Source organism: Zymoseptoria tritici, chromosome 4 (genome assembly GCF_000219625.1).
Source record: "Zymoseptoria tritici IPO323 chromosome 4, whole genome shotgun sequence".
Taxonomy (NCBI): Eukaryota; Fungi; Ascomycota; class Dothideomycetes; order Mycosphaerellales; family Mycosphaerellaceae; genus Zymoseptoria; species Zymoseptoria tritici.
The window spans coordinates 1,225,599-1,237,628 of NC_018215.1; the positions used below are offsets into that span (position 1 = coordinate 1,225,599).

General features: G+C 55.2%; 5 protein-coding genes across 5 annotated transcripts; 2 read left to right on the plus strand and 3 right to left on the minus strand.

Annotated features, from left to right (window-relative positions):
• Positions 1–130: 130 nt before the first annotated feature.
• Positions 131–2,593, plus strand: MYCGRDRAFT_85668 (uncharacterized protein; the record flags this gene model as incomplete). Its single annotated transcript, XM_003852912.1, has 1 exon — positions 131–2,593. One exon carries the CDS (start codon positions 131–133, stop codon positions 2,591–2,593), a length of 2,463 nt encoding a protein of 820 aa, XP_003852960.1.
• A 265-nt stretch (positions 2,594–2,858) lies between these two features.
• MYCGRDRAFT_57921 (uncharacterized protein) lies at positions 2,859–4,107 on the minus strand (the record flags this gene model as incomplete). Its single annotated transcript, XM_003853400.1, has 2 exons — positions 2,859–3,219; positions 3,293–4,107. Coding segments are annotated over 2 exons (1,038 nt in total), but the record flags the coding sequence as incomplete, so codon positions are not given.
• Positions 4,108–5,235: 1,128 nt separating this feature from the next.
• Positions 5,236–6,467, minus strand: MYCGRDRAFT_57922 (uncharacterized protein; the record flags this gene model as incomplete). The annotated part of the gene is made up of 3 exons (XM_003853399.1): positions 5,236–5,718; positions 5,812–5,933; positions 6,042–6,467. Coding segments are annotated over 3 exons (927 nt in total), but the record flags the coding sequence as incomplete, so codon positions are not given.
• A 364-nt stretch (positions 6,468–6,831) lies between these two features.
• Positions 6,832–8,446, minus strand: MYCGRDRAFT_71033 (uncharacterized protein; the record flags this gene model as incomplete). Its single annotated transcript, XM_003853398.1, has 3 exons — positions 6,832–7,467; positions 7,519–8,276; positions 8,365–8,446. The coding sequence occupies 2 exons, from the start codon at positions 8,266–8,268 to the stop codon at positions 6,832–6,834; spliced, it is 1,386 nt and encodes a 461-aa protein (XP_003853446.1).
• Positions 8,447–10,103: 1,657 nt separating this feature from the next.
• On the plus strand, positions 10,104–11,689 carry MYCGRDRAFT_92510 (uncharacterized protein; the record flags this gene model as incomplete). Its single annotated transcript, XM_003852913.1, has 2 exons — positions 10,104–11,162; positions 11,213–11,689. 2 exons carry the CDS (start codon positions 10,104–10,106, stop codon positions 11,687–11,689), a joined length of 1,536 nt encoding a protein of 511 aa, XP_003852961.1.
• Between the last annotated feature and the right edge of the window lie 341 nt (positions 11,690–12,030).

Sequence of the window (12,030 nt, forward strand, 5' to 3'; positions counted from 1 at the left end):
CAATAATCGACCAGGCTCCAGAAACTCGATCTCATCACTACAAAATCAGCCGCTACCAAGTCCTCTAGCTGGACAATATGTTGGAAAACCGGACTTGCTATTCTCATCGAGGCTGTATGGTCCTCGCGGCATGCCAGAGAACGGCAATGGCCCATCACGACCCACCAAGCTCCCGCTTGATACCGATCTCGCCCTTTCCATGCCGAAGCCACCGAGTCCGACGTACAGTCCAGCGCGCAATATGCAGACGACGGGGAATATTGCTCCGCCTCGTCACAGCGCAAGGAGTTTAGCAGGGTCCGGCAGTCGAAAGTCGTCCTTGGGTCCACTGTCATCTGCATCGTCGGTGGCTCCCAACAGTACTGTCGATTATTACGGAAGTTCCCAAACAAATGGAAACTCTTCTCCGTCACTCGCGCGGAAGAACTCTGTTCATATGCCCAAGGACACCGAGATCAGCGCACAAATGCTGTACGATTATTTACCTCGTTTTGAGGTCTTGCTGATCGACTTTCGCCCGCGGGAGGACTTCGACCAGGGACACATCTACACTCGCAACGTCATCTGCATTGAGCCTTTGACGGTGCGCCAGGGCATGAGCGCTGAGGAATTGTCTGAAGGACTCATATTGTCACCGGAGGAGGAAGTGGATCTTTTCAATCGTCGAGATTCCTTCGACGTCGTGGTCTACTATGACGCCGACACTCGATCCGACGACTTCCTAGCTCGACCGCGGACGGATAGAGAGCAACGGCTCAAGTGGTTGCATGAAGCCTTGGACGAATTCAATCAGGATAGGCCTCTGCAACGACGACCAAGTTTGCTCATTGGCGGTATCGAAGCTTGGGCTGATCTTCTAGGTAACCAAGCATTGGTGGCGTCAAACACAAAAGCGAGGACTGGTCCAGCGCGATCGCTTGTCCGCCGACCTGCGGCGAGGGATGGACCGATGAAAGTTCAAAAGCGCCGCTTACGAGACTACAATCCGCTGGATCCGGAGGAGGAACGTACTTGGCGAGCTCGTGCGAAGAGTGAGAGTGTAAAAGAAAACCCGGTTCTGGCTACAGATGGAGGTGAGGATGAAGAGGATGTGGTCCAAGACGAGGATGGCGCATCCTTGCCAAAGTATCCCACGATTGAAGATTTCAACTCACGGTTCCCCGACGCTGGAACTCTCGGACAACAGTACTATAACGGAAGACCGGCTCGCCCACCCCCAGAAGCGCCCAACAATGTGCCAAGATACCCATCAGCACCGCCACCTTCGCAGTTCCCTCCGGCACCTGCTCGTCCGGCACCTGCAGCGCCTCGAATGAGCTACACTGGTGTTAGCGATCGGGCAGTCTCTCAGAACACTCCAGCACCGAGAACCTCCAGCCAGCTTGTGCCTTATATCTCTCCGAAGTATCTGTCGGCGAATCTACGCATACCCAAGACTGGCCTGAAGAACTTCGGCAGCACTTGCTACATGAATGCCACCCTCCAAGCCTTGTCTGCGACCATACCTCTTACGATCCTTGTAATGGACGATGGATACAAGAACATGGTCCAGAAGGAGAATTGGAAAGGCAGCCGCGGTCTCCTGCCCGAAATGTATAGCAATGTGGTCCGCGAGCTCTGGAGGGGAAATGTCGATTTCATCAAACCGACCACTTTCTTCAATTTCTGCGGCCGCCTCAACAGCACCTTCAAAGACCCCAGTCAACAGGAAGACACGCAAGAATTCTTCTCCTTTGTCGTCGACTGTCTACACGAGGACTTTAACGCCCACTGGGCCAAACCTCCTCTCCGCGAGCTCACCCCAGCCGAAGAAGCTACACGAGAACGCATGCCGCGCCTCTTGGTCGCCAAAACCGAATGGGACCGCTACACGCACCGCGAGAACTCCTTCCTCACCTCCATCTTCTACGGTCAACAATCCTCCCGCGTGCGCTGCACCGTCTGCAACGCCACCTCGACCCAATACGATCCCTGGGCACTCCTCCAAGTCGAGATCCCGGAAGCCCGCGAAGCACAACTGCAAGACTGTCTGCGCAACCACTTCGGCGACGAACTCCTCGACGCCGACAATCAATGGACCTGCACAAACTGCAAAGTACCCCGCCGCGCCACGAAGAAACTCACCATCACCCGCGCCCCACCTTTCCTGGTCATCGGCCTCAAACGCTTCAAAACCCACCCTCGAACCGGCGAACAGCGCAAAATCCACACCAACGTGCGCTTCCCGCTCGAAGGCCTCGATATGGGAGAATTTATCCTTCCTCCTCCTTCGCTGCAGGAAGCGGAGATTATCGTCTCCCAACACGGCGGACGGGAAGCGTTGAAGACGGACCCCGCGTTGACGCCGCCGTATATCTATGATGCGTATGCAGTGGTGAGACATCAGGGCGATACGACGCGGAGTGGGCATTATACGGCCGCGGTGAGGGATCGGGCGAGGGGATGTTGGCGGTTTTTTAATGATACTGTTTCGAATGATTTTCGACCGGAAGGGTTGGGAAGGGATAAGGCGCTGGATAATGAGGGGGCGTATTTGGTGTTTTGGCAGAGGAGGGGCTTGGGTGGGACGGGAGGTGGTGGGGAGAAGATGTGAGTTGGAGAGGAAGTCATGGATGGATGAGAACAACATTTACGTTTGTGCATATGTGCGAGGAGCAGTGCGGTGGTATAGCGTTTTGAGCGTTTCGCATGATTGACGAAAGAGGGACAGCGTTGCGTTTTGGACGAAGCATCTGGAGATACCATGACATATATGAGAATCGTTACCATTTACACCTCATGACTCCTCAAGTCCTCGTATTCTATCTCAGACACCTCACCTACGCCTTCTGAACATTCAACCTCCCGGCCTGCGCCGCAATCCAATCTTTCGCCCTCGTGCCCTCCTCCTCCTCGTCCCCCGCAACCGGCACGCCCTCGCCCCTCAACGTCTTGAGTCGACACTCATCGACCGGCCGTACAAAGTACACGATACTATACCGCGGAAATTTGCCTTGCTCGCCGGGAGCGGGAATCACGCGATGACGACCGGAGCACAGCACACCGTTGGTGAATTTCACCGCTGCGTCGCCGAGGTTGATGATGGCGCAGTTGGGACTGGGTTTGACCCAGAGCCAGGTGCCGTCTGCGGTGTTGTCGTCGAATTGGAGATTGCCGACGGTGCGGTTGGGTGCGGAGTAGAGTTGGAGGCCGCCAAGCCAGTTCATTAGGATTGTTATGCTGGTGGTCTGTTAGCATCGATCGAGGTTACCCTGCCAGGGCCATAGCTTCAGATGGCGTGAGGTCAACGTACGTCCCAAAATCCGTGTGACTCGGCGTCTGGATCTCCGGCATCTCCGCCTCCTTCCTCGGCGGTCCCCTCGTCATCCTCACATGATCTCCCGCCCACTCCTCCAGTCGATGCCTGGACCGAATCTCCTCCAAATCAATCCCCAACTTGTTCGCCAACACATCTACAATCTTCAATCCCACCTCATGCGCCGCCGTGGAATACCGCTTGAACACATCCCGATTCTCCAACACGGGCTTCGGCCACGACCGCGTCATCTCCCCTTCCGGCACAATCATCTCGTTCTTCGCGACGTTGAAAAACTCCGCCGTGTCCGGCGTGTGGTTCTTGTCGACTTGCGTCTGGCCGACTTTCTTGTAGCCGAAGAGGTCTTTGCCCGTGATGGCGTACTTGGACTTTTCTTCAATGGGGAGTTGGAAAATTTGGGATGCGATGCGGGCAATGGAGAGGGAGTCTTGGGTGAGAGTGGAGCCGAGGGGACCGGAGTCGGAGAGGTCGAGGTAGAAGAAGCCCCAGTCTTTGCAGGCGGCGAAGGTGGCTTCTTGGGCGGAGGGGTCGTTGGCGAGGAGGGCGCGGAGGGAGATGGTTTGGAGGTCGAGGGTGGGGAAGTCGGGGGAGGAGGGGAAGGGAGGGTAAGAAGAGGGATCGAACTCGGAGGGGGAGGATTCTTTGTGAGGCATGGTGGTGTTGGAGGGAGGTTTGAGATTGTAGGAAGGAGATTTGCTTGAGAAAGCAGTCTGTCCAGTGTGGAGGAAAGTGGATGGAGAGGAAGAGGAAGGAGCAAGTGGCACGCAGGTCTGTGATATGAGTGCGGTGAGGTCCACGAGTCAAGTGGGTCCGTCAAGTGCCGAGAGGAATCAGAGGATCAGAGCGGAAGCGGTGGTATGCCCGACGATGGTAATAAGGAGCGGTCCGACAAGGTACGCAAGGAAGGTGAGGTCAGTCTGGTGAGTAATGATCGATTGCGGGGAAGCGGATCGATTCCACACCCTGAGAAGAGGACCCTTGGTGGGGTAGCATTCCGTTTCCGTCCATTGCAAAAACCATCGGCCTCCATTCCGCTCTATCTATATACCGTTAGCTGGATGCCATTTGGCCTCCTGTATTCCACGCGTACCCAAACGATACCATGCTCAATCCCTCGCCGGTACCTGCCCCTTATACAACCTCGTCTGCCCATACCGATCATCCCTCAACACATCCCCAGCCCTCTTCCCATTCCCATTCAAGTTCCCCCCCAATCCACTCCTCGGACTCGCGAACTTCCCTCCTTCTCCATTCCTCCTCCTCGCCACCGCACTATTCTCTCCACTCCCCGTCCCACTGCCATTCTGATGCTCATACCCCTCCTCCACCTCCCCATTCGCATCCTCATCATCCTGCGGACTCGCCAAACTGTCCTCCGCGCTCATCACCACCCCCGGCTCCGGCGGCGTCTCGTACGATACGCTGTTACTCGGCGTGTCCTCATCCCTGGGCTGGTATTCATTCCAGCCGCCCCGATGTCTGGGTATCGGGCCTCCCACGCCCAACACAGCGCCTTGCATGATAATATCTCCGGTAATACTCGAGCCCTTGGGGTTAGCTTCACGTGGCACTGAAGGCGCTCCGGCGGCTGTTGGGGGTGCGCTGGCTGGAGAGGTAGGTCTCTGTGACGCGGAGTTTCGGCTAGATGTACGTGGGATTGCGCGGATGGTTTGCCGCCATTTGGAGATGAGGGTTTCGGCGTCGTAGTTTGCTTCTGTGACTTCTGATTTGGAGGCTGCGGTGGTTTTGTCCACCTCGCGCATGACGTTTGCAGGCACAAATGTGCTAGTCGGCGGGCGCATGAGGTATTCTCGCGGCAACTGACAGCGGGATAAGCGGTCGAATTCGGCTTCGAGGTGGTTGATCCGTTGTTGTGATTTCTCCAACTCGAGGCGTTGGGCTTTGAGACTTTCTTGACTGCGAGTATAGGATCGCAAGACCTCCAGCGTCCAGGCCGAAGATCGTTCGCTCGGTACGAGAGTCTGCCAGTGTTCCCATGCGCCGGAGAGGTGAGCATGATGCTTAAATGCAATGCTATCGGAGATATTGTCCGAGGCCTGGCGTTCCGTAATGCGCAAATTGAGGAAACGGTTCATAGTTTCGTATTGTCTCTGACCCGGGGGCTCGAGCGTCCAGGATTCGGCGGACGGAAACGGAGTCGGCGTGAAGAGGGTGCCTGGCGGAGGCAGGATAGCCAGACAGAGGCCTGGGAAAGACAGCGAGTAGAAGTCAAAGTCATCGTAAAGATTCTTCGGCTTGACGGCCTTTTTCGCGGCTTCCAAATTGCCCAATACTTCCCTCAACGCCATCTCAGCCGCTCGCCCAAGCTCCGCTGCTTCTTGCAGTTTCAGCATACTCTCGCTCTCGTACTCCGGGCGTTGTATCCTATTGCCGCCCGCGTCCTGTCGCATCTCACTGATGCGCTGAGTCTGCCCGCTCCCTGTCGCTGCTGCCGTCGCTGCAGCCGCCGCCACGCCATTCACCCACCGCGGCACGAGCGGTGGTCGAGGAGGTCCGTTCTCCATCGCGCGTGGTGGGAGGTCGTTGATGACACCTGTAGCTTGCCATGCTGCCTTGTTGGTGATGCATGCCCGGCCGGTACTGGGCTCGCTAGCGGCTTTCTCTTCATCCTCTGCGATAGAAGGTGTCGGAGACGGCGTCGGTGTGGGTTCTCGCGTCCTCGTCTCTGCTCTGTCTCCTCTGGCCATACCTCTCAGTCCTCCACTCGGTGTCGCACTGAAGCTCTCCCTGCTGCCTCTCTGCTCGCTCCCATTCCCACCTTTTGTACCCGACTTGACTTGCCGTCTTGTGATCCCACCTCTTAGCTTCCTGATCTCTTCGACATCGTGTACGCCATCTGCTGGTTTTGGGTTCTTCGGTCGGATGTACAAGTCTAGATGCCGGCCGAGGCTGGAGGATGTGAAAGACTGGTTGCAGAAGGGACATTGCCGGTCCTTGACGGGTGCCGCTTTGGACGCGCTTTGGGACATTTGTGTCGAGTCGAGAGGTGTTGAGGTCCCAGTGCCTGGGGCATCTTCGTCGTTCATGGTGGTAGAGGGGCGTTGTGAGGTCGATAAGTGATCATGCTCAAACGGACGCCTCCTCGAACTTGCCGTTCTTTCAGGAAGGTGTCATTTTACCTGTTTAGTCAACCGGATGCTCGTGCAAGTAGCTGGGATGCGCAATGGGTCGGCTACGTGAACCGGCAGAGTCCCTGAACAAAAAGAAACCCTGTCGTGATGGACGGAAGGTCTGGAAGCTCCGAACTTCCGATCGGCGGACGGCTGGAGTTGCCTCGTTTTGCTACAACGGCACATGGATCTAGAGAGCGAGACCGGATACGAGTTGGACGACTCAGAGGGTCAAGATCAAGGATGGAATGGGTTCAAATTTGCTCCTTATGGCTATCAAGCAGAATGCTAGGCTAGGTATCTCAATCACGCTTGTTCATTATTACTGCCACTTCAAAAGGCATGCTCCCCCGTCACCTCGTCACCAGATTTCAGACCAGCTCTCTAGGAGGTCTTCTCCAGCGGAGCAGCGCTCTCTGTTGTGGTCGCCTGCCCTGGAACAACAGTTCCCGTTTGCTGGCCTGCAACCGGAGACGCCGCTGTAGCCTCAGGATAGGTTGCAGAGGTCTGGCGAGGCTCGATCGGGCTGGCGGGAGTACTCGAAGGCAAGTCATTCGTCGCCTGGCCAGCAACACCAGCGATAACACCGTGCCACTTCAGAGCATCTTCCGGAGTGTGCGCCTTGAAAGCGAATTCGTGGGCTCTGGAGAGCTTGGACATGGCGCCCCCGCTGGCATCCTTTCCACGTACGTTGAATTTGACGCCATCCACGGCGCCGATCATGCAGTCGGGCAGGTACAAGCTGTTCTCGGGAGTGGGATCCTTGGCGAAGTCGTCGTCGGTCTTGAACTCGTGGAGGTACTTGGAAGGAGTGACGGCGTAGAAGCCGGCCTCGTACTTCTTGAGCAGACCGCTCTTGCGCTCGAGGGATCCGGCGATGAGAGGGCGGGTGGATCGGTGGTCCTGGTTAGCGAAGCCGATGCTCTCGATTGTGCGCTTGCCCGCGCTCGGGTCGACGAGTACATTGGCGTGCCTCTTGACGAAGCTGTTCCACTCGAAGTCGACTGGGATACGTTGGGCCTACAGGAGTTAGTCTTTGCTTGACAAGGAGAGGGCATGTGCAAAACTTACATTGGCAGTAACATCGCCGTACATGGTACGCGTCTGCTCCGCCTGGCTGCTCAATACCTGGTTGAGCTGCGTAATTCCTTGTTGGATAGTCTGAATCACATGCGACTCGAATTGGGCAAAGTTGTTTTGCACCGAGATGATATCATCCCGGCTGTTGTTCTCCTCCAACACCTGCTTGTTCAGGCGGTGGTAGACTTGGCGCTGAAGAATGTATGGGTCCTCGGACGCCTTAATTGTGTGGCTCGAAGTCTCAGATGCGGCAGCATGCTGGCCGAGGAGCTCGATGTGCTTCTGCGAGGCGTTGCGAGCCTTGTCCACAGTCTTGGACTGCTTTCCAACACCCTTGTCGAGCTCCTTTGTCTTGTTTTTGATCTCAGTGTGCAGACGATGGAAGATTGGCAGAACGGATCCCTTGAGCGTCTTGGCTGTCTCGTGGTGGCTGTTCTGGAGTCCTTGGGTGTTGGTGCGGACGTTGTCGAAGAGTCCAGCAATACCGCCCAAACTCTGATCGAAGTGGTGTCCTTCCTTCAACGGGCTGTTCACCGTCTTGAGGACCTTCTCATAGTCCTTGGAAGTGGAGTTATGGAGCTTCTCGGTTGCCTCGACGTAGTCCTCTAGGTAGGCGGTCGCGTGCTTCCAAGCTGACAGGCGCTCGTGGAAGAGCTTGCTGGTCTCGCTGGTGTCGTCGTCGGGGATCGCATCGTTGGAAGAGCCGGTGGCAGTGCGTACGGGCATTGGTTGGCCGCTCATATTGGGCGCTGTAAACGATGGTCAGTCCTCGATCGATCTCACGGTGGGTTCAACCGGGTAGAATCCCTGTCGTGCGGAGCAGGTGGATCGACGTACTATGTGTTACTGTGGTGTGCGATGGAGTACAGGAAAGTGTTGTCGCAAGTGGTTTGAATGGTCGTGTTATCTGTTGGAATATATCAACGTGGTGGAGACAGGAAATGTGTTGTTCACGTCGTGCTATATACATTTATCCTCATGCCGTTTCCTCCGTGCACTTTTAGCCTGCTCCAAGGAGGATATGACGTCGTTCGCACCTTCCACCGCAACAAAGAGATCGGACGACTCGGAATCCCGGAACCTGGCCTGTCCTTTACCTGGTAAGGTAAGTCCGGCAAGGGTCTTTCTGCTCAGCCACAGCGATCTTGTCGCTCTAGACCGCAATCGCCAATGAAAAAGCCTCCGTCTGAAGTCATATGTCGAACCCGTTTCCCTTCATTTGCTTCAAGGGGCTCGAAAACCTGGACATGCAGAATTGATACTGCTGGCACTGTCAATGACGATGTCGATGGAAACCGAAAACGAAGACGACGAGAAATGTGACTGCTTTCATCATTGCCATCTACTAGTAGCTAATACTACGAATGCCTCATAGTTCCAGCAGTCTGGTCGCCTCATGATTGAAGAGCAGCAAGGAAGATGATCTGTGGGATTCCTCCTGTCTCCACGCCAGCCCGATGGCGTCGAATCTGTCTCTCCACTGCTCGGCTTGGGTGAGATCACTGTTGAAGTCATCAGTGGCAAGACTGGAGCAATAATGTCAATACCAGCCCAGGATCTGCCTGTCAATAGATTCGATAGTGGCCTGAAACTTGGTGAGATCTTGGAGCAAAGCAAGCTGTATCGGATATTGTCATGTCCCGTCCCTGCTCGAGCACGAGGACTTTCCAGATCGAGTCTCCCGTAACGCCGCTGCATCTCGTTTCCGTGTGGGGGGAACGTGTCCTCGACGAGCATAGGTATCGTACGCGCAAAAATGGATTGGATGAGAGAGGATCGATCGCATATCTGTCTCATCCTTCACGATGGAAGATAAGGGGTCATGCGACAAACTTTCATCGGCTGAAATCAGTGCCAAATGACGGTTTATCGAACGTCGGATTTCGTGAACACAAGCTCGTGGATTGTCGTCGTGTTTAACGCCAGCTAAGCTCGCGTTGTCGAACGGCCAAATTCGCCTGGATATAGACTCGAAGTAATAGCTTCTTGTCAGGTCCAAAGCTCAGCTCGGCTTTCTTAAATAGGCAACGAGACAGCGTCAGTTCAGATGGACCTTTTTGCCGCAGTTGCTTTCATCTAGCCTAACAAGATCCACGCCAAGCGTCCACATTAGCTAAAGTGAGAGCTGTCTCAGCGCATATGATAGCACGTTTTCGACCTGAAATCCAGCCCGGAAATGTTTATCGCATGACACCTAAGCTTCTGTCGATGAAGCGGGGCGGAAGCCGTTGCGGCAAACACTGCATGAGCTCCGACGATTTGGACAGCAGAAGCATGCCCGTATCAGACCTCACCTCGACAGCGGTTCGTCCATCGACCTTATCTCAATATCGATAGGTGAGGTCCGATTGTCTCCCGTCCTCAAGCAGGACTACAGGATGCTAGCCAAGTCTCAAAGGTTGGTGGGGGCTCCAGTTTACTATGCGTCACTACTATCTACTGGTTCGACCAACCCCACCTCGAAAAGCAACCTAATCTCTCCGAAGAGCCTCCTGCTGCGCCCGAGTCCTCATCCTGTGAGAGCTACATATTCCACCTCGACCGCTGCTTCGACTTCGAATCGCCCATCACCCATCATGTCTGTCGCCGGAGTCCTGTCCTCGGTCCCCCTGCCGACTTTTGTCCAGAAGCGCCTCTTCACCCAGAACACACCGGCAAACCGGAGCTTGGGTATCGACAATATCAATCCTCACGTGAAAGAGGCGAAATATGCTGTTCGTGGCGAACTAGCGATCAAGAGCGAGGAGTACCGGGCTCAGCTCGCAAAGGGCGAAGGCAAAGATCTCCCATTCGACTCGGTCATCAGCGCGAACATCGGAAACCCGCAACAACTCGACCAAAAGCCAATCACTTTTTTCCGACAGGTCGCAAGTCTGGTCGAGAATCCTCTCCTGCTTGAGCACGAAGATGTGTTGAAGAATAGCCTGGGTTACAACAGCGACGCCATCCAGCGTGCGCAAAAGCTGCTGAAGGATGTCAAGAGCGTCGGCGCATACTCACAATCGCAAGGAGCACCTGGCATTCGACAGAGCGTGGCAGAATTCATCGAGAGACGAGATGGGTTCCCCGCAGATCCAGCGAATATCTACCTGTGTGGAGGTGCCAGCGCTGGTGTCAACGCTCTTATGACCGTCATCTGCTCTTCGCCACAGACTGGCATCCTCGTCCCGATTCCACAGTACCCTCTCTATACCGCCACATTGAGCTTGCTCAACGCCCAGGTCGTGCCATACTATCTCGAGGAGGAGTCGAATTGGAGCACCAACGTCGACGGTATGCGTACGGCTTTGAAGGAGGCGCAGGCCAAGGGCATCGATGTTCGCGCAGTGGTTGTGATCAACCCAGGTAATCCTACTGGAGGATCGCTGGAGTCGAGTAACATCAAGTCTGTCATCGAGCTTGCGGCCGAAGAAAAGCTTGTGGTGCTCGCCGACGAGGTCTACCAGACGAACGTGTTCGAGGGCGAGTTCAACAGCTTTAAGAAGTGCTTGCGCGAACTGCAGAAGAGTGAGAAGAACAAGGAGGGCAAATTTGACAACATCGAGATGGCGAGCTTGCACAGCATCAGCAAGGGTATGGTCGGCGAATGTGGACACCGAGGAGGTTACTACGAGATGGTTGGGTTCGACGAGAAGGTGAGACTGGAAGCAGCCTATCTCAGCGAGATGATACTAACTCGATCCAGGTTGTCGAACAAGTCTACAAATTCGTCAGCATCATGCTCTGCCCGCCAGTCATCGGCCAATGCCTTGTCGAGCTCATGGTCAACCCGCCCAAAGAAGGCGAACCCTCCTACGCTCAGTACCGCAAAGAATACGACACGACCTTCAACAACCTCAAGGAGCGTGCCAACGCTCTATACCACGCTTTCAAGGAAATGGAAGGTGTCGAGTGCCAGGAACCACAGGGTAGCATGTACCTCTACCCGACCATCAAGTTGCCACAGAAGGCGATCGAGGCGGCCAAGGAGGCGGGCAAGAGTGCCGATGAGTTTTACTGTTTGAGACTGCTGGATGCCACGGGTGTGTGTATCGTTCCGGGTGCTGGGTTCGGACAGAAGGAGGGCACTTTGCATTTCAGGACGACATTCCTGGCGCCGGGCACGGATTGGGTGAAGAGGATTACGAAGTTCCACGCGGAGTTCTTGGAGAAGTACAGATGAGGAGGAGTATGATCACGAGGGAAACTTGGGTCCATTGGTAATCGGCGGCGTATGGAACGATTGCATAGACTCGTATCGGCGAACGATTTGGACATAGGATGGGCAATGCATGGGAATCAAGAGCGACTTTGTATCAAGACTTGGCCTTGCTTCGGAGGATCGACTTTCCACGACACGTGTCGAAGTTCCACGCATGTGAATGAAGCCACGGTGGCTTGAACTAACTTCTACGATCTTCCGTATACGTGGGGGTCTATTGTTCTTTCTGACCAGCAAACTGCGACAGAATCGTATGCTATGAGGTAGAGGCAATACTGCTCGTGCTGTCGGTTGAACAATTC